This window comes from Entelurus aequoreus, linkage group LG07 (genome assembly GCF_033978785.1).
Source record: "Entelurus aequoreus isolate RoL-2023_Sb linkage group LG07, RoL_Eaeq_v1.1, whole genome shotgun sequence".
Lineage (NCBI taxonomy): Eukaryota > Metazoa > Chordata > Actinopteri > Syngnathiformes > Syngnathidae > Entelurus > Entelurus aequoreus.
Window position 1 is genome coordinate 38,757,029 of NC_084737.1, and position 21,727 is coordinate 38,778,755.

Sequence of the window (21,727 nt, forward strand, 5' to 3'; positions counted from 1 at the left end):
TGTTGTACTCTACCAAAGCCGACAGTTGACTTTGGAATATTTAGGAGGGAGGAAGTTTCACGACTGGATTTGTCGCACAGGTGGCATCCTATGACAGTTCCACGCTGGAAATCACTGAGCTCCTGAGAGTGCTTGATTTTATACACCTGTGGCCGGGCCAAGTGATTAGGACACCTGATTCTGATCATTTGGATGGGTGGCCAAATACTTCTGGCATAATAGTGTAGCTGTAAGATAAGGTATTCACAAGTATATAATGATGTAATAATGAATTTATATAACGTTACTAAAGTAAACGTAGCATGTCTTATTTTTGTTCAAATGCAAAAACATTGGTCTTAAAAATCGTACCTTGTTTACTCTGTCCTATCTTCTTCTGTATGACTTATAGTATATCCTACATTACAGTCAGTTCATTATACTTTTACAGTCAAAATGTAAGAAAAATCATTAAAACCAAAACTGTAGTCATTACATGTTTATTTAAAAGTGTGTTTGTTTACAAAACAACCAGAGAGTAAAAAGTACACCTATGTACTGAATAATGCACAACTTTTTACATATCTTATAGTCACATTCAGAGATGATCTAGTGCAGCTTTTTAGAATGTACATACATTGTCCATAATTACACTCAAGGTTGCATGCGAATAGCTCCGTCGAGTCTAATGACCTCTCCATTGATCATAGGATTCTCCGCCAGCGATGTCACCAGGTGGGCAAACTCAGCAGGGTCACCCAGACGTGAAGGGAAGGGCACTTGGCGGGCGAGAAAGGAACGCACTTTCTCTGGAAGCCCCGCCAGGAGGGGAGTGGAGAACAAACCTGCATTGATGAAAGGAATGTACTGAATGTACTGCAGGTCCTTGATTATTTTCTATCTAAAATGTTTTAGTACAAAATGAATACTTTTTAATCAATGTTTGATAAATCTACCTTTTATTCATCACATTTTTTTTACTGATTTATATGTTTGATGACTTCATTGATCGCCATTATTTGAAAGTGCCAATACCGATCACATGTATAAACAGTACATTTTTAAATGTATTTATGGAGAGGGTTTTTGACAGTGTAACAATGGCAACGACATATTTAAATTAGCTCCTTATTTTATTTCATTACATACAATTATTTGAGCCAATCAAAGTCAAAAGTACAAATTCACAAAACAAAAGTAAAAACTTTATTATTTATTTTGATTACCGTATTTTTCGGACTACAAGTCGCTCCGGAGTGTACGTTGCACTGGCCGAAAATGCACGATAAAGAAGGAAAAAAACATATATACGCCGCACTGGAGTATAAGTCGCATTTTTGGGCGAAATTTATTTGATAAAATACAACACCAAGAGTAGACATTTGAAAGGCAATTTAAAATAAATAAAAAGTGAACAACAGGCTGAATAAGTGTACGCCATATGACGCATAAATAACCAACTGAGAACGTGCCTGGTATGTTAACGCACCACATCATGGCAAGAGTCATTCAAATAACTATAACATATAGAACATGTTATACATTTACCAAACAATCTGTTACTCCCGATCGCTAAATCTGATTAAATCTTCCTCCCCGGTGTCGCCTCTGGTATGTCCTTTCTTTCTGCTGCTCGATTGCCGTTCTCTGCTGCATATTTCACTACGTCCAGCTTGTAATCTGCAGTATATGATTTCCTTTTCGGTGCCATTTTAGTTCAGCCCTTCTCAGTTTTTATAAGTTACCGCCAATGTTGATGTGATCCAATTTAATAGCTACGGCAGTAGCATATAGCATATAGTAGTTAGCATCCCATGACCCACAATGTACTTCTGCCATGACCCTCCCCCGCCGAATTCTTATTGGTTGACGTGTGAGTGACGATTGCTGACGTGTGTGTGTGACGATTGCCGCCATTTGCTTAGTCTCTTACGCGAATTAGATAAATAATATTATTTGATATTTTACGGTAATGTGTTAATAATTTCACACATAAATCGCTCCGGAGTATATGTCGCACCCACGGCCAAACTATGAAAAAAACTGCGATTTATAATCCCAAAAATACGTTTTTGTTTTTTTTTTGCCCTCAAAGTCCTCCTGTGTCCAAAGAATTCTTCCCGGAATTTGTAAATGTTAACAAAAACAATAAAAAATATTTGGAGAAAAAAAAAATCGACTTAATCACTAGTATTGATCATATACTGATACTATCCCTGGTAACGACACCACCAGTGTGTGGGTTGATCCGCCCTCCTCTTACGCGTAGTGTACTGACTGTGACAATGTTGACATATTGATTATTATTATTAATCTAGTTGTTAATTTCCAGTTAATAGTTGCTTACTTTTCTATGCACTTATTAATTGGTGGTGTTTAAAGCTAGCCTAGCGGTTAGCTTAGTTAGTATTAAGCTTTGCATGCCTGCTTCTGGCTTGCTCTCGGTGTGTAACATGTTTAGCTTTGTCCTCCAGTGATAATGATATGTGATAATGACATTTAAGATATTAAGAAATGTAGGTTTGTTTACCCTAATGTTATGGATTATTATTAGCCTAAGGAAGCGTCTGCACACTGTGTATGGAGATACATAATTAGTTGCAAGTCGCTCGTCACCCGGTGGACTAAAAATAGATACGGTGTCAGCCAAAAGAGATTGGCATTAATTGGTAATGGCGAACCACACTTACATGCACACCTAATATCTGATTTTGATCCAACAAGCAGTGATGTGCACAAACATTGTCAGGAGTGTATAAATACAAGCAGGGAGCAAGAAAAGGGTCACATGCACTTACCAGGTGCTATGGTGATGACCCTTATGCCCATAGGGGCTAGATCCCTTGCAATGGGAAGGGTCATTCCAACGATGCCACCTTTAGAAGCAGAATACGCTGCTTGTCCAACCTGCAATCAATATGCACATGTATCAATGTAAGCTGACAAGCTGTGATAAAAATACATTCATGGTATACAACAGTTTGGGTGCTGTGATAAAAATATAACTTTCTGTCACATCTACTTTGCAATCATGAGGACTTCCGTGTTTATTCTTAAATCACCTGTCCATCAAAAGCTGCCACGCTGGCAGTGTTAATGATGCACCCTCTGTGTCCGTCTGTGTCCGCCTCGTTTTTGCCCATCGCTCCCACAGCCAGGCGGATGACGTTGAAAGTTCCAGCAATATTCACCTGCATCACACAAGTAATGACAAGATTGTTGTGTTCTCCTGTACCCACACACATCTGTCTGCCTCACATTGATGACACGCTGAAAGTCCTCCAGGCTATGAGGGACGTCCTTCTTAAAGTTGTAGGTTTTGACCGCCACGGCGATACCAGCACAGTTAACAGCTAGGTCCAATTTACCAAACTTCTCTCTCGCCAAGTTCACAGCCGACTGCACGTCTGCCTCTGATGTCACCTGCAAGAGAAGACAACGTTCTAAACTTACAATCTCATGAAGTCAACTTGAGTGAAGTCAATCAAAACAAAAAAACAAAAAAGAGCACTGACAATAATACACAATGTTGGTTATCGCCGGTAACACACAAATTTGCTCTTTCTAAAGTGGCAAATAATTCAATTTATGGATCTGGTGAAATTCAAAACTGTACAATGAATTTATTAAGCAAGAAATAATTTGCTGCCGCCAAATATAAAAAAATATTCAAAATCAGAGATAGAAAATATAATTTGTAGGGTAAATTGAATCTAAGACAGCATGTGTTAACTCAACTCTTAAAAGTATGTGCTTATCAGTTTGTGGGGTGACTATGTGGAATCAATTGCATGAGAAAAACAAAAAACAAAGCAATAACATTCAATTTAAAAATAAAAAATAAATCTTGATAGGTACATAAAAACAAGGAAATAGAAACTATCTGAGGGATATATTTTATTCATATAAACTACATTTGATGAAATAGAGTTTATTCATTTATTATTTTTATTTTATTTTGAGAGTTTATGGTTGTGACTAAATGTGAATTATGTAATTATATAGTAAACATACTATAACATGTATTATGATTTATACTCAATTTTGTTATACAAGGTAATCATGTTATCGGTTGTTGATAAAGAATCAGATAATTATATCAGTGATGGGGCAGGATATAAACTTTTGCTTCTTCCTGCTGCTTTTCGGATACGCACCATGTTGTTTTCTGTTATTTTATTTACCCTGTTAAAATTGTATAGATGGAGAGTATTTTTGGTTGTTGTGATCAAAATAAAATGAAGTATGAAGTTTAAAATTCAAGACTAGAATAAAATAATTTACAACAGGGAACCCCAACCACTGGGATACAATAGAAAAATCTGTTAACCATAGGGGTGTGACAAGATTAACAAGTGACAATATTTCTTGTTTAAAGAAAATCTGTCATCTCGCAGGTCAGGTATGACTTTTTTTTTTTTTTTTTTTTAAACTAGTCAGAAGCGTATTTGTCTGGCCGTAAGCGAAGGATTGGAATGGCAGATTAAGTGCTTTGTGAACACTACAAGAACTCGCAAACAGAGCAAACCTCTCCACTTTCTGTATCAGCGGCTTGAGTTGGCCACTCAGGAAGGGCATCGCAGGCTCTTTCCTTTATTTGATGTCGACGCAGAAGACGGCTAAACTGTCAATCATTCCAAGACGTTACTCAGAAAAGCACTCAAAACACACTGAATTGCTGCCCCCAGAAGCAGCCCAGAGATAAAACAATACAGCCTAATCATTGATACAACTGACAGCTAATGCAAAGCAAAGCTCTTAAAAAAGGACATATTTGATTAAATTTACTTCATTTAAACTTCTATCATATTTTGGAAACAAGTTCAACAGTTAAAAGCTCATGCATGCAAAGTCATAAAAGACTACAAAGTGCAACTGTTTTGTCTTGTCAGTCAACTTCAAAAACGTTGCTTTGTTAAAAGCAGAGGCCCTGTTAGGAATTCCCCGCCACCCATTCAACACTTGCCAGTCAGGGGAGCCCTTGGAATTGTCCCAACTGGACCATCCTACGAGGGGTCACTGCTTTAAATTGATGTTAAAACCCTGTCTCGTTCTCGTGAACCCAATATTGTCTCGTCTTGGGAGATGAGACTGTATTGCCACACCGCTACTAGATAGATACCTTTTTCGATTGTTTTGTATTATCGTTTATAAGTAACCCTGTGAATGAGATTCAAATGTATATCCATTTTGAGAAAAATGTGGTTACTTTTATTTAATCATAATACACTTTGACTTCATGACATCAGGGTCAAAGTTGGGGGTGATCACTACGGCCAGAGTGTACAGAAGGAAACAAACTATGTTTACAAGCTTTCACACTGGGACTGCTGAAACAACCTCCCAAGCTAGTGAGGATAATGAGGAGACAAGAATGCAAAAAGTAAGTCAAATTAAAACAATGACTTAAAATATAATTGTGTCTAGAGATGTACCGATCAATCGCCCACCAATCTGTCGAGTCCAGTTAAAAAAGTATGTAATTGGCCAATGCCAATAAATTACTTTTGATTCTGATCCCAAAAAACGATGCCCTCGGGCTGAGACTTTATTCGTTTTTGGTCCCTTGGCTGACACAGGCAGCTAGCAGCAAAAAGTGTATGTCCATACACAATGTGGAGCCGATCCCCTAAGTTAATATTCACCTCAGCAGCAACTAAACTACATTTCGTATAAGTATCATTATGATTGAAGGACGAGGTTAACATGTTACAAACTGAGTAAGAACAAGCAGAAGCAAACTAGAAGGAAAGCTAATCGCTCAACTAGACATTAAACGAGCAACAGAAGAAATGAGGTGCTCAGTAAAGTTTAAGAAGTATACTGTAGATGGAAGCACATTACAGCAAAAGCTATTAAAAGGAAATTAACGAGTAGATGAATAAGATTTTTCTTAGTTTTCTATTGTTTTTGTTAATGTTTACAAATTTAGTGAAGTCTCTGGACACAGGAGGACTTCAAGGGCAAAAACCAAATAACTTAAATGATTATTACATACGTTTTTGCTTTAGTTTAGTTATTGTGGACTTTGTTTTGCTGAAATAATTTCATGTAATAAAAGACAATAAGTAACTTGTTTTAATATTGTGTTGATATCATTACACTGCCAACCTGCGAGTTTTTTCTAATTATAATTGTAAATAAAATTTACAGTTAAAGGGGTCATATGATTTTTTTCCTACATTTAAAACACTTCCTTGTGGTCTATAGTACCTAACATGTAATGGTGGTTCTTTGGTCAAGATGTTATGTTTTTACAGACCGTTTTTAAGCCGTTTTGTGGGTTGTTTTATTTACATGGCTCCAGTCCGACTGTGTCTTCTCCCCACCATCTTTATTGTAGTTCTTAGCGCTTCCACAGCGACTCTACTGAACGATAAGATAGAACTATATGCTACTTTGTATTAGAAATGGCAACAGCGAAGGATGCATGTGCATGTATGAGCCAGTCCGCCCCACAACAAGAGTAGAGAGAGACAAAGATGGAACTTATTTTATTGACTACGGTGGCGGACCCGCGCATTGCCCTTTTGGGTGAATTTATACCATATAAGAATAATCCGCTGACGCCACCAATTGGGAAAAACGTACCCAAATGGGCAAATTCCAAATGCGTTGTTTCCTCGTATATATGAAAGAAGGCAAGATTGTTTTATAAATATCTCCGCAATGCCTCCATGGGTAGAGTTCACATTTTCAGGACTTATGCAGATCCCAAATGTACAACAGCAGGTACCAATAGACATTAAAAGTTGGTTTTGCATTACAGTACCCCTTTAAAAACATGTGATCAGTATCAGTTGATCTGACTTTTGGATGATCAGTATAGAAATCGTCATATTAAACCCTGATCAGAAGATCACTAGGTGTGTCGCTTCCATGCAAACACGTCACAACATTTGAGTGGGAAGTTGTTCTGACACTCTCGATCAGGGGTGTCGAACTCGTTTTCATTGGAGGGCCACATTGCAGTTGTGGCATCCCTCAAAGGGCTGCACTTGTAACAGTAAATCATTTATAGATATAAAGGATTTTCCACATATTCTTACACAATAGCCTATGCATTTGGTTATATATATATTATTGTAAGTGCACTGTAAATAAAAAATCTATACATTTTACAGTAAATCAAAAAGGTAGCTCAGTTGCCAAATTTTACCTTAAGGTTTATAGTGTTTTTACAGCATATTACTGTAAATGGAATGGTACAAATGTGTTTTACGATAAAACACTGGCAACTGAGCTGCTTTGCAAATAATAATTAACTTAGAATTTCATGGCTGCAACACGTGCCAAAGTAGTTGGGAAAGGGCATGTTCACCACTGTGTTACATGGCCTTTCCTTTTAACAACACTCAGTAAACGTTTGGGAACTGGGGAGACACATTTTTTAAGCTTCTCAGGTAGAATTCTTTCCCATTCTTGCTTGATGTACAGCTTAAGTTGTTCAACAGTCCGGGGGTCTCCGTTGTGGTATTTTAGGCTTCATAATGCGCCACACATTTTCAATGGGAGACCGGTCTGGATTACAGGCAGGCCAGTCTAGTACCCGCACTCTTTTACTATGAAGCCACATTGATGTAACACATGGCTTGGCATTGTCTTGCTGAAATAAGCAGGGGCGTCCATGGTAACGTTGCTTGGATGGCAACATGTTGCTCCAAAACCTGTATGTACCTTTCAGCATTAATGGCGCCTTCGCAGATGTGTAAGTTACCCATGTCTTGGGCACTAATACACCCCCATACCATCACAGATGCTGGCTTTTCAACTTTACGCCTATAACAATCCGGATGGTTCTTTTCCTCTTTGGTCCGGAGGACACGATGTCCAGTTTCCAAAAACAATTTGAAATGTGGACTCGTCAGACCACAGAACAATTTTCCAGTTTGCATCAGTCCATCTTAGATGAGCTCAGGCCCAGCGAAGCCGACGGCGTTTCTGGGTGTTGTTGATAAACGGTTTTCGCCTTGCATAGGAGAGTTTTAACTTGCACTTACAGATGTAGCGATCAACTGTAGTTACTGACAGTGGGTTTCGGAAGTGTTCCTGAGCCCATGTGGTGATATCCTTTACACACTGATGTCGCTTGTTGATGCAGTACAGCCTGAGGGATCGAAGGTCACAGGCTCAGCTGCATACGTGCAGTGATTTCTCCAGATTCTCTGAACCCTTTGATGATATTACAGTCCGTAGATGGTGAAATCCCTAAATTCCTTGCAATAGTTGGTTGAGAAAGGTTTTTCTTAAATTGTTCAACAATTTGCTCACGCATTTGTTGACAAAGTGGTGACCCTCGCCCCATCCTTGTTTGTGAATGACTGAGCATTTCATGGAATCTACTTTTATACCCAATCATGGCAACCACCTGTTCCCAATTTGCCTGTTCACCTGTGGGATGTTCCAAATAAGTGTTTGATGAGCATTCCTCAACTTTATCAGTATTTATTGCCACCTTTCCAAACTTCTTTGTCACGTGTTGCTGGCATCAAATTCTAAAGTTAATGATTATTTGCAAAAAAAAAAAGTTTATCAGTTTGAACATCAAATATGTTGTCTTTGTAGCATATTCAACTGAATATGGGCTGAAAATGATTTGCAAATCATTGTATTCCGTTTATATTTACATGTCACACAATTTCCCAACTCATATGGAAACAGGGTTTGTACTTCGTTTTAGCAATCAAGAATATTTCAATTGTTTTTATCTTTCTTTGTGGGGACATTGTTGATTGTCATGTCATGTTCGGATGTACATTGTGAACGCCGTCTTTGCTGCACAGTAAGTCTTTGCGGTCGTCCAGCATTCTGTTTTTGTTTACTTTGCAACCAGTTCAGTTTTAGTTTCGTTCTGCATAACCATCCCTAAGCTTCGATGCCTTTTCTTAGGGGCACTCACATTAGAAACCTTTAAACCTGCACGCTGCCTCCCGCTGTTTCCGAGAACTACAAAGCAATTAGCTACCTGCTGCCACCTACTGATATGGAAGAGTGTTACAGGGTTACTCTGCCGAGCTCTAGACAGTACAGACACTCAACAACACATAATTTGCAGACTATAATTACTGGTTTACAAAAAATATTTTTTAACCCAAATAGGTGAAATTAGATAATCTCCCACTGCACACTAGACGGTATCTCACGGCACACTAGTGTGCCGCAGCACAGTGGTTGAAAAACACTGCTTTAGATTAACGTCTGGCTATCCATAATATTCCACAATGACATTAAAACGTTAACAATTGTAAGACTAGACTTTCAGCACTGACCAAAAAAAAGGAAATCAAACACACGCACATCAAATGTTGATATTCTCTTTTCTCTCTGGAACACAAACACAGGACTTGTGCCAATTGCAAGTCAGTATTTGTTTTGTACAGTAATTGTATTTTTGTTCCTTTTAAATTTGAAACATCAGTAAGCTACAAACGCATTACGTCGGTGGGCCAAAAAAGGCTGTAGGCCTTTTTTACTTGAACAAGTGTGTCCTTACATCTGCTGGAGCGAAGGCACATCGGTCCCCCAGACTGGCAGCCAGAGCTTTGCCATCAGTGGAGGGCAGGTCCAGAATCACAGCCGATGCTCCGCTCTGCACCAGGCGCTCCACTGTGGCCCGTCCCAGACCTGAGGCCCCACCGGTCACTAGACCAACCATACCCTATAAAAACACAGCAATGGAGATGGACATCATGGGGGAGAAGTTTGCACACATGATAAAAAAGACAACTAAACTATCTAGTTATAATCTAGATTTCTGGTGTTCATATAGAAGACTGCTAAACTAACAAGCTACTAAGATAATGACAACACCTTAATTAGTTTGCTATGATGGAGGAGAGGTTGTGCCAGCATGACAGTAGGTTAGCAAACTCACTAGCAGCTCGCACAGTAGACATGTCAGTTCGTGGCTAAGCCATTTCTAAAACTACAAGTAGAGACACCTTTCTGTCTGGAAATGATATAGAAAACAATACATTTTACTTCGTGTGGATTGTATTTTGTACTCCACGGACTATGCTACGTGCAGGGGGAAGCATTACAAAGGTTTATAGTTTACTTTCCTCACCTTGACACACCGAATGTTCGCCATTTTGGATTTGATGCAGACGTGACGTCACGCCCGGCCAAAGCTCGTGTATTTAACAGATGTATCACCAAACGTAAACTCGTACGTCCCCTGTACTCAATGAAGTTTCTGGTCAAGTTCAGTATAATTCTAAAAGTAAAATATCGATTGTTTTTGGGCCATATAATCAATATATAATACGTTCATTTTATTTTGCATTTGCAACCAACACAAAAAAACAGATGCCGGTCTTGTGTTTTTTAGAATTCGTTTTTAAAGAAAAAAAAAAAAAGAACTTGTTTTTATTATTTTATATGTCTTATTTGAATTAAATATGAATAACAAGTGTATAAACTTAATTTTAGCAAATGTCATGTCCCTTTTTCTTCTTCGCGGCTTAATTCACATGATGGTCAAGCAGCTTCAGCGTAGGAATAAAAACAAGTGTGAGTGAGTGTAAAGTTTGATCAGAAAATGCTGTATTGCTGTTCTGTTCTTGGGTGTTCCAGTCGTTCAAATAGAGGGATAGGAAAGAGTTTATCATACAGTCCCGAAATAAGTGGTCCATAAAGGTAATAAAGTCAAGGAAAAGCGAAAGTGCGTAGAAGGAAATGGCTCTAAAAAAATATCACTTTCATCATCTTGTGGAATACAATCGGAACATGCTTGTGTCTGCAGTGATCACTTTGTAAAATGTTTGTTTGAACATTTGATTTGTTTGAGAAACCTTCTATGATGGCACCGGGTTTAGTGCGTGTGTCTCACAATATGGCATGGCCACAATTTGGCTCGGGGTCTTTCTGTGTGGAGTTTACATTTTCTTCTGAAATGTATTTCTGGTCTTGTCATCCTCGTTCGGACAGAAGGGTGACACGGCAGTGGCTGAATCAAAAGAGGCGTCGGAGACACTTTACTGAACCAAAAGTTGCTTTATTACAAGCGAGCGTCATTTACACAGGACTGCAGTTCCGGGGAGGAGGTCAGGTCAAATATGGAGGACTCCTCTCCCTGGAGAAGCCAAACCATCAGTTTATGTATTCCTTCTCCTCTGTCTGGGTGGGTGCTAAGTCCGAACAACACCACCTGACCATTCAAGGATATGTTCATGTGTATCCATCCCATCCATTTTCTACCGCTTGTCCTGTTCGGAGTCGCGGGGGTGCTGGAGCCTATCTCAGCTGCATTCGGGCGGAAGGCGGGCTACACCCTGGACAAGTCGCCACCTCATTGCAGATGTTCATGTGTAGTGGCTGGAATACAACAGATGTATAGCATAACTTGTAGGCTTGACATTTAAGGTAAACATGGAATCTCTCCGCCAGAATAGAGCTATAAATTTGGCATTCCGAAGCCTGGTTTTATTGCTTCTAGGGAGAGAGCAAATTCCAGTCCACATGCAAATGCCATCTAAGGCTCTTTCTCAACCATTATTCTGACCTGATGGTTTGCTTTCTCCAAGTTGGATATGAACATTCACCATATGTTGAACATAATATGAGTCATTTAATTCACTTCACTTCCTTTGCTGCGTGGGTTCCCTCCGGGTAGTCCGGCATCCTCCCACCTCCAAAGACATGCACCTGGGGATAGGTTGGTTGGCAACAGTAAATCGACCAGAGTGTGAATGTTGTCTGTCTATCTATGTTGGCCTCGTGATGAGGTGTCCAAGGTGTACACCGCCTTCCGCCCGAATGCAGCTGGGATAGGCTCCAGCACCCTCGCGACTCCGAAAGGGACAAGCGTTAGAAAATGGATAGATGGAGAGTAGTGTTTGAGAGCAGAACTAAACCTAAAGAAAGGCCAATTTATCGCATTAGTTTGTTCCTTTGTGATTGCTATGCCTAAATATAAGTACAAAGACCTGCTTGTGCAAATAAATTATTGTCATGTTAATACCTAGTAATAAATATTGTGATTGCTGGTCTAATCTACCATATTTTCATTGTCCATTTTCATAACAGAAACTATGAGCTTAGATGTTGTTGTTGTGCAGTAAAGCCAAGTACTTTATTCGACACGGAATAGGTTAGGTTAGGTTACTCAAAGGTAAACTTGTTTTGCAGCCAGCAAAATCAGGACATCCATTTAAACATACAGAGAAAGTAACATCTTAGATATGCAATACAAAGACCTACCATATAACAAGCATCACAAACATTGCCAAGATCACAAAATAGTACATGTACTCAAAGTTCCCCATAAAAAGGACAAAACATATAAAACCCAACTCAGATAATATTTGGGACAAGCCAGAATAAAACATAATAAAATAATAAATTGCACTAAAATAAATATAGGTAAAAATAGGTACTACAGCTTATTTGGTTCTGTGATGGCAGCTGGGAAAAAACTACATCTGTACCGTTTTGTTTTGCCTCTTCTGACTTAAAAAAAATCCATCTAAATGGGAGAAGCTGAAAATAGGTGTGTAGGTAGTGAGATACATCAGTTAAAATAGAGGAAGCTATCCTCATTACCTGGTTGTTGTAGAGGGTGGCTGGAGACATCCAAGACTCACCAATTAATTTACCTGACACTAACAATTTGATTTAGGGTATTCGTGTCCTTTAGTGACAAGAGAACAGGGAGAAGGACAAAATATTCTATAAAAGCACAGTAGAACAGGATCATGATGGTCTTGTCAACATTAAAATTAAACAGTTTTCTCAGACGGGCGACACGGTGGCACCCGGGTTAGTGCATGTGCCTCACAATACGAAGGTCCAGAGTTCAATCTTTCTGTGTGGAGTTTGCATGTTCTCCCTGTGACTGCGTGGGTTCCCCCCGGGTACTCCGGCTTCCTCCCACCTCCAAAGATATGCACCTGGGATAGGTTGATTGGCAACGTTAAATTGAGTGTTGTTGGAGTGAGTGAGTGTGAATGTTGTCTGTCTATCTGTGTTGGCCCTGCGATGAGGTGGTGACTTGTCCAGGGTGTGCCCCACCTTCCGCCCGAATGCAGCTGAGATAGGCTCCAGCACCCCCTGCGACCCCGAAAGGGACAAGCAGTAGAAAATGGATGGATGGATGGAGTTTTCTCAGACAATACAAACGTTGGTGAGCCTTTTTACACACCGCATCACAGTTTACTTCAAATTTCAGTTGTTCATCAATTATAGTCCTTAGGTATTTATACTTGTGCACATATTCAGTGACCTGGTTTTTAATCACAGTTAGCTGGTTCACATGGGGTCTCTTCCTAAAGTCGATCAGCGTGTCTTTTGTTTTTGATAAATTGAGCAGGAGGTAAGACTCATCACACCAGCGTACAAAGTCATCAATAATGGGGCCGTGGCTGCTTTCATCCACATTTAGCAATCTAACAATTACTGCATCATCAGCATATTTGATCATTGTTCTGTTGTCATATCACTCTGACACATGTTTGCATACAAAATAAATAACGGGAGAGACAACACACAACCTTGTGGTGAGCCGGTAGAAGTACCTTCCCTGACAGACAAAGTATCATTGATCCTGACTTTCTGGGTTCTGTTCGTTAAAAAGTTAAGGATCCAACCCATAGGCGCCGATCCCGTGGGTGCTCGGGCCCCGAAGAACCCACAGGATCGGCGCCTATGGGTTGGACAATGCCGAGCACCCACGAGGGATTGATGGCAACTTTTAATCTTTAAAATAATTATTGAAAAATCAATCTTGTTGTTGTTAATTTTGTGGCGAGTTTGGTCCGTTTTACAAAATAAAGCCACAAATCATATGGGATATTAACTTCGTTGAACGTCTATTTCTTTTTTTAATACACACACACCGAGCACCCACTGGCAAAAATGTAGATCGGCACCTATGATCCAGCCCATCAAGTTATTAGTCAGGTTAAAGTGCTCAGCCAACCTGCTAATCAGGATATGCGACTGGATCGTGTTAAAAAATGAAGAAAAGTCTACAAATAAAAGTCTGACATGAGTTCCATTTTTGTCCAAATGTTTTAAAAGTATATCAAAAAGAGTTACAGTGGCATCATCCACACCTCTGTGGGCTCTATATGCAAACCGCAGATGATCTAATTCTGTTTGAGTTTGTTTTAAAATCTCAGTCCTGACCATCTTCTCTAACATCTTCATAACAATAGAGGTCAAAGCCACTGGTCTGGAATCATAAACATTTTTTGGTCTGTTGGTTTTGGGCAGGGAATAAGCGATAGAAAATGGATGGATGGATGGATGGTTTTGGGCACAGGAACTACCACAGCATCTTTACAAAGCTCAGGGACACTAGACACGTCCCAGAGTCTGGAGGAAGACAGGAGAGGCACAGGATCCATGTTGCCTGAAGTCTAGTGTAAAGTTTCCACCATCAGTGATGGTTTGAGGTGCCATGTCATCTGCTGGTGTCGGTCCACTCTGTTTCCTGAGATCCAGGGTCAACGCAGCCGTCTACCAGCAAGTTTTAGAGCACTTCATGCTTCCTGCTGCTGACCTGCTCTATGCAGATGGAGATTTCAAGTTCCAACAGGACTTGGCGCCTGCACACAGCGCAAAATCTACCCGTGCCTGGTTTACGGACCATGGTATTTCTGTTCTAAATTGGCCCGCCAACTCCCCTGACCTTAGCCCCATAGAAAATCTGTGGGGTATTGTGAAAAGGAAGATGCAGAATGCCAGACCCAAAAACGCAGAAGAGTTGAAGGCCACTATCAGAGCAACCTGGGCTCTCATAACACCTGAGCAGTGCCAGAAACTCATCGACTCCATGCCACGCCGCATTAACGCAGTAATTGAGGCAAAAGGAGCTCCAACCAAGTATTGAGTATTGTACATGCTCATACTTTTCAGTTGGCCAACATTTCTAAAAATCCCTTTTTTGTATTAGCCTTAAGTAATATTCTAATTTTGTGACACGCGGAATTTTGGATTTTCATTTGTTGCCACTTCAAATCATCAAAATTAAATGAAATAAACATTTGAATGCATCAGTCTGTGTGCAATGAATAAATATAATGTACAAGTTACACCTTTTGAATGCAATTACTGAAATAAATCAAGTTTTTCAAAATATTCTAATTTACTGGCTTTTACCTGTATACTTGTTCTTATGCTTTCTGAGCTCACTATGTTCACTGCTCGCTGTACATATCCTACGAAGTCAGACCTGCACTGTTTCAATGTCCATTTCTCAGATGATGCAATTGTTGATGACTGAAGTGCTGATATCAACCAAACCTAACCCCCCCTCCACATCCCACCCCCGGATTGTAAATAATTCAATGTATATACTCTGATGATTAACTTGTGTGATGACTGTATTATGCTGATAGTATATATTTGTACCATGAACTGATTAACGTGGACCCTGACTTAAACAAGTTGAAAAACTTATTCGAGTGTTACCATTTAGTGGTCAATTGTACAGAATATGTACTGTACTGTGCAATCTACTAATAAAAAGTTTCAATAATACTGTACTGTGCAATGTACTAATAAAAGTTTCAATCAATCAATCAAAGCATTCTCAGTAAGCTGCTGTGTGATTGCCTCCTCAATTAAAACACTTGAACTTATCATTGCTTCTACATAGTCCATACTCATCATGCTCCCCTCCACAGCGTAGCTTATCGCATGGCACACACTAGCTATGTGCCCAAAGTGTTGGCTCGTGGAAGTAGAATGTAAGGCAGACTTGGCCAAAATACGGCCCGCGGGCCACATGTGGCTCATTATGATTTTCAATCCGGACCACCGAACGTTCTACATAATTTTTTTAGACCTTTAACATCAAAACTTTTTAAATGACTAAGTCTTGAACTATTGAAAGTATTTCAATGGCCGAAATCTGTGCTTTTGGCTGTTATACGAGTTATCACAGTAATATACGTCACAGCAGCTCAGACGAGGAACAAACCAGAGTGGGCGGGGTTTGTTTTCAGAGCAGCCAGCCCGAAACGCGTGTGTCAGAAACAGATGACCCCCAAGGCAGATCCAAAAGTCCACAAAAAAGCACCAAAAAAACAGTGCATAAGTCACAAAAGTGCCTGAACCAAAAGGTAAAAACCAGAGTGTAACATAAAAAACTGAACACAGAGCTCCTGCAATCAGCAGTCACTACAGCAGGGCCATCTTGTAAAAAAGATATGTTGCAACCTTTTCACAAAAATGGATCCTTAAATTCATCCTACCAAAAATTTATTAAAACAGTGTTGAAACATTAAGCATTTTAAAATAAATTTAAGATAGCTAATAGAAGAACTTTATTGTATACACATTGATAAAAAAACCAAAACGATCCATATTCTCATCATTCTGAAAGCCAGACTTAAACTCCTCTTAAGAATCCAGAAGTTGCTAAGTTCCATCCATTTCTACCGCTTGTCCCTGTTGGGGTTGTGGGGGGCTGCAGCCTATTCCAGCTGCACTCAAGTCAGACGACAGGGTACATACACCCCGGACATACTGCTACGTCATATTTCCTATTAGTATGAGAAGGAAACAAAGTGCACGCAAATGTTGTTTTACTTGTTTATGCCATTAGAGGCCTATTTTTGATCCAAATAATTGCTAAATCTTACACACTTAACAAAGTGAAAGCATTTCTATGTACTGAACTTCAAGCACCAACAAAATCCCTGTAAAAACTAACGGCCGAGCTTGTTTTTTCATTACTTTGTATTAATGTAAAATTCGCAAAATCTAATCAGTTATATTGAAGTCTTGTACCCAAAAAAAGGTGTGTTAAGAGCTTTAATTTTGACAACGTTGCACATACTTAGTTACAATTGCTTACTGAACACAGCATTTTTCAATCAATCAATCAATCAAAGTTTACTTATAAAACCCTTACTTACAAATGTCTCAAAGGGTTGCACAAGCCATAACGACATCCTCGGCTCAGATCCCACATCAAGGCAAGAGAAAAATCACATTTTCTATTTCATTTCCATCAACCAGAAATTGCCTCCGGCTCACCATCTGGCACATTATAACATTGTATGTTTGTTCATAATGTGCATTGTCCCATTGAACAAATAAGGAAACTACAAAGTAGGAACTGAAAGGCCTTTAAAAAGGTGAAGAACATGAGCGGAAGCTGCATCAGAGGGTATTAAGCTGCCACATTGTGGAAGGCAGTTAGTTGTATAGTTGTATCTTCAAAAGGGGGATGGAATATCCCACATCCCACAACAACACAACTTACTACCTCACTATAGCACAGCTACACATGCATCAAAAGTCATCATAGTACACGGCAGCTTCACGGGAGACCTTTCAGTAGCTGAAGGAATCGCCAATCGTTGGTCTCCTGTAAGCATCAAGGACTGCAGCCAGTCTCCATGGCAACCCAGGATGTTGGCCTTTTGTCATTTGGAAGACAGTTTGGTTGCCGTGAGAAAGACAGTAGGCTGTATAGTTATCTCCCAGATCTGGTGTGATCCTAAAACTATACAAACTACTACCTCATCCCACAGCCCCATTGCCATTTGAGGGAAAGAAGATGTCGGCCATCTTGTCACTAACAATGCAGACATCCTTTGAGGGCTTTCATTTGCTGAACAAATAGGAACAAGAAAACACAACTGATGAGTGCTGACATTTGAATAACACAGGAAAAATAGAACCGATGAAGGGGAAATGCATTCATTTCTGACGTTTGCTGCAAAGATTCTAGTTTATCATAGGTACAATATTTGCTTTAACAAGGAAATGCATTTACAGTTGTGTAATGCAACTGGCAATATGACCTAAGTATTGAATCGCTGTACCACTACATGACACAATCAACATTCATGCTAACGTCTCCTTCCTCATAACTCAGGTAAGGCTAAGGCTAACCTGATCACCGTCTGAGCCTTGTATAGCTAGATAGCTGCTTCGTTCGAAGACATGGCAATAAACGTCATAGTCAGTCAACTATGGCTTACTTCCCAGCGAGGATAACGACAAGCTTTTAACCAGAACGCCCACAAGCAGTCAGAAGAAAGCAACTTAGCTCCTACACTTGTGACTAGCTAGCTGACAGCTAGCAAGAATTGGCGGTTTTCGAGCTCTCAGTGCGACTGCCTCTACATCCGCCGCCCCGCAGACGCCTACGGAGCCACGGTTGTTGCTACCTTGTAATGGCCGTGGTTCGCTTGTTCTCCCCGCGGTGACAAAGCAACAAAACAGCTTTAATATTCAGAATTTACCCAGTCCGGCTTGTTCCGATTCTCATCCTCGCCATCTTTCTAGTCGAAGTGGTTTTGACTGAGGTTACTGCAGGCGGTTGCCAACACGAGAAAGTCTCGCGATATAAAAGTAAACGAGAACGAGACTTCATGAAGAGTAATAATATAGCGTTGACTTGATATTACCCGTATAGTATTGCCTGAATGTTAGGATCATACTTTGTGGTTTTAAAGTAATGTCGCAACAAGCTATAAGCATATATTAGCTACAATTTGAAGTTAAAGGATTTCCTCTCCCAAAAAGTCAGGACATTTTTTTGTCCCAAAAATCTGGATTTTTTTTTTAAGCGTCAAAAAATCCGGATTTTTTTTACCGTGAAAAATCGGGATTTTTGTAAGTGTCAAAAAATCGGGATTTTTTTATAAGCATCAAAAAATCAGATTTTTCTATAAGCATCAAAAAATCAGATTTTTCTTTTGTGAAAGTGTGAATTTTTTTTGTCAAAAAATTGGGATTTTTTTTAAATGTCAAAAAATCGGGATTTTTTTTAAGTGTCAAAAAAATCGGGATTTTTTTTAAGTGTCAAAAAATCTGTCTTTTTAAGCGTAAAAAAATCTGGATTTTTTTTAGCGTAAAAAATCTGGATTTTTTTTAGCGTGAAAAATCTGGATTTTTTTAAGTGTCAAAAAATCGGGATTTTTTATAAGCATCAAAAAATCAGATTTTTTTTTTTGTGAAAGTCTGAATTTTTTTGGTCCAAAAAAAATCGGGATTTTTTTTGGTCCAAAAAAAATCGGGATTTTTTTTAAGTGTCAAAAAATCTGGATTTTTTTAAGTGTCAAAAAATCGGGATTTTTTTTAATTGTCAAAAAATCTGTCTTTTTTTTAAGCGTCAAAAAATCGCGATTTTTTGACACTTAAAAAAAATCGCGATTTTTTTAAGTGTCAAAAAGTCGTTTTTTTTTTATAAGTGTCAAAAAGTAGGATTTTTTTTGTCAAAAAGTCTGAATTTTTTTTGTCAAAAAGTCGGGATTTTTTTCCAAGTGTCAAAAACTCAGGATTTTTTCTAGGTGTAAAAAAATCTGGATTTTTTTCTAAGTGTCAAAAGGTCGGGATTTTTTCCTAAGTGTCAAAAAGTCAAGATTTCTCCTAAGTGTCAAAAAGTCTGGATTTTTTTGGTCAAAAAGTCTGGATTTTTCTAAGTGTCAAAAGGCTGGATTTTTTGCAAGTGTCAAAAAGTGAGTGTGAATTGATTGATTGATTCAAACTTTTATTAGTAGATTGCACAGTATAGTACATATTCCGTACAATTGACCACTAAATGGTAACACCCGAATAAGTTTTTCAATTTGTTTAAGTTGGGGTCCAAGTAAATCATCCATCCATCTTCTTCCGCTTATCCGAGGTCGGGTCGCGGGGGCAGCAGCCTAAGCAGGGAAGCCCAGACTTCCCTCTCCCCAGCCACCTCGTCCAGCTCTTCCCGGGGGATCCTGAGGCGTTCCCAGGCCAGCCGGGAGACATCTTCCCAACGGGTCCTGGGTCTTCCCCGTGGCCTCCTACCGGTCGGACATGCCCTAAACACCTCCCTAGGGAGGCGTTCGGGTGTCATCCTGACCAGATACCCGAACAACCTCATCTGGCTCCTCTCAATGTGGAAGAGCAGCGGCTTTACTTTGAGCTCCCCCCGGATGATAGAGCTTCTCACCCTATCTCTAAGGGAGAGCCCCGCCACCCGGCTGAGGAAACTCATTCCGGCCGCTTGTACCCGTGATCTTGTCCTTTCGGTCATAACCCAAAGCTCATGACCATAGGTGAGAATGGGAACGTAGATCGACCGGTAAATTGAGAGCTTTGCCTTACGGCTCAGCTCCTTCTTCACCACAACGGATCGATACAGCGTCCGCATTACTGAAGACGCTGCACCGTCTGTCGATCTCACGATCCACTCTTCCCTCACTCGTGAACAAGACTCCGAGGTACTTGAACTCCTCCACTTGGGGCAAAATCTCCTCCCCAACCCGGAGATGGCACTCCACCCTTTTCTGGGCGAGAACCATGGACTCGGACTTGGAGGTGCTGATTCTCATCAAAGTCGCTTCACATTCAGCTGCGAACCGATCCAGTGAGAGCTGAAGATCCTGGCCAGATGAAGCCATCAGGACCACATCATCTGCAAAAAGCAGAGACCTAATCCTACAGCCACCAAACCGGATCCCCTCAACGCCTTGACTGCCCCTAGAAATTCTGTCCATAAAAGTTATGAACAGAATCGGTGACAAAGGGCAACCTTGGCGGAGTCCAACCCTCACTGGAAACGTGTCCAACTTACTGCCGGCAATGCGGACCAAGCTCTAACACTGACCATACAGGGAGCGGACCGCCACAATCAGACAGTCCGATACACCATACTCTCTGAGCATTCCCCACAGGACTTCCCGAGGGACACGGTCGAATGCCTTCTCCAAGTCCACAAAGCACATGTAGACTGGTTGGGCAAACTCCCATGCACCCTCAAGGACCCAGCCGAGAGTATAGAGCTGGTCCACAGTTCCATGACCAGGACGAAAACCACACTGTTCCTCCTGAATCCGAGGTTCGACTATCCGGCGTAGCCTCCTCTCCAGTACACCTGAATAGACCTTACCGGGAAGGCTGAGGAGTGTGATCCCCCGATAGTTAGAACACACCTTCCGGTTCCCATTTTTAAAGAGAGGAACCACCACTCCGGTCTGCCAATCCAGAGGTACCGCCCCCGATGTCCATGCGATGCTGCAGTCTTGTCAACCAAGACAGCCCCACAGCATCCAGAGCCTTAAGGAACTCCGGGCGGATCTCATCAACCCTCGGGGCCTTGCCACCGAGGAGTTTTTTTAACTACCTCATCCCCAGAAATAGGAGAGCCCAGCAGATTCCCGAGGCACTACTTCCTCATAGGAAGACGTGTTGGTGGGATTGAGGAGGTCTCCGGAGTATTCCCTCCACCGATCCACAACATCCGCAGTCGAGGTCAGCAGAACATCATCCTCACCATACACGGTGTTGATAGTGCACTGCTTCCCCTTCCTGAGGCGGCGGATGGTGGTCCAGAATCGCTTCGAAGCCGTCCGGAAGTCGTTTTCCATGGCTTCCCCGAACTCCTCCCATGTCCGAGTTTTTGCCTATGCGACCGCTGAAGCCGCACACCGCTTGGCCTGTCGGTACCTGTCCGCTGCCTCAGGAGTCATATGAGCCAAAAGAACCCGATAGGACTCCTTCTTCAGCTTGACGGCATCCCTCACCGCCGGTGTCCACCAACGGGTTCGAGGATTACCGCCAAGACAGGCACCAACTACCTTGCGGCCACAGCTCCAATCAGCCGCCTCGACAATAGAGGTGCGGAACATGGTCCACTCGGACTCAATGTCCAGCACCTCCCTCGTGACATGTTCAAAGTTCTTCCGGAGGTGGAAATTGAAACTCTCTCTGACAGGAGCGAGGTGACGTTCCACGTCACAAGGGCTAGCTTCTGTAGCCGAGGATCGGACCGCCAAGTGCCCTGCCTTCGGCTGCCGCCCAGCTCACATTG

General features: G+C 40.8%; 1 protein-coding gene across 1 annotated transcript; it reads right to left on the reverse strand.

Annotated features, from left to right (window-relative positions):
- Nucleotides 1-463: 463 nt before the first annotated feature.
- Nucleotides 464-10,190, reverse strand: hsd17b10 (hydroxysteroid (17-beta) dehydrogenase 10). The gene is made up of 6 exons (XM_062053545.1): nucleotides 10,046-10,190; nucleotides 9,473-9,637; nucleotides 3,238-3,402; nucleotides 3,042-3,170; nucleotides 2,778-2,886; nucleotides 464-824 (listed from the first exon to the last, which is right to left on the reverse strand). Exons 1-6 carry the CDS (start codon nucleotides 10,067-10,069, stop codon nucleotides 634-636), a joined length of 783 nt encoding a protein of 260 aa, XP_061909529.1. The 5' UTR covers nucleotides 10,070-10,190; the 3' UTR covers nucleotides 464-633.
- Nucleotides 10,191-21,727: the final 11,537 nt, after the last annotated feature.

Excerpts from the sequence above, each read along its gene's own strand:
- hsd17b10 (XM_062053545.1), bottom strand. The coding sequence starts at position 10,069 with ATGGCGAACATTCGGTGTGTCAAG. Across the intron at positions 3,403-9,472 it reads GTGCCTTCGCTCCAGCAGAT|GTGACATCAGAGGCAGACGT; the intron begins GTAAGGACACAC and ends CTTCTCTTGCAG. Across the intron at positions 2,887-3,041 it reads TGGCAGCTTTTGATGGACAG|GTTGGACAAGCAGCGTATTC; the intron begins GTGATTTAAGAA and ends TATTGATTGCAG.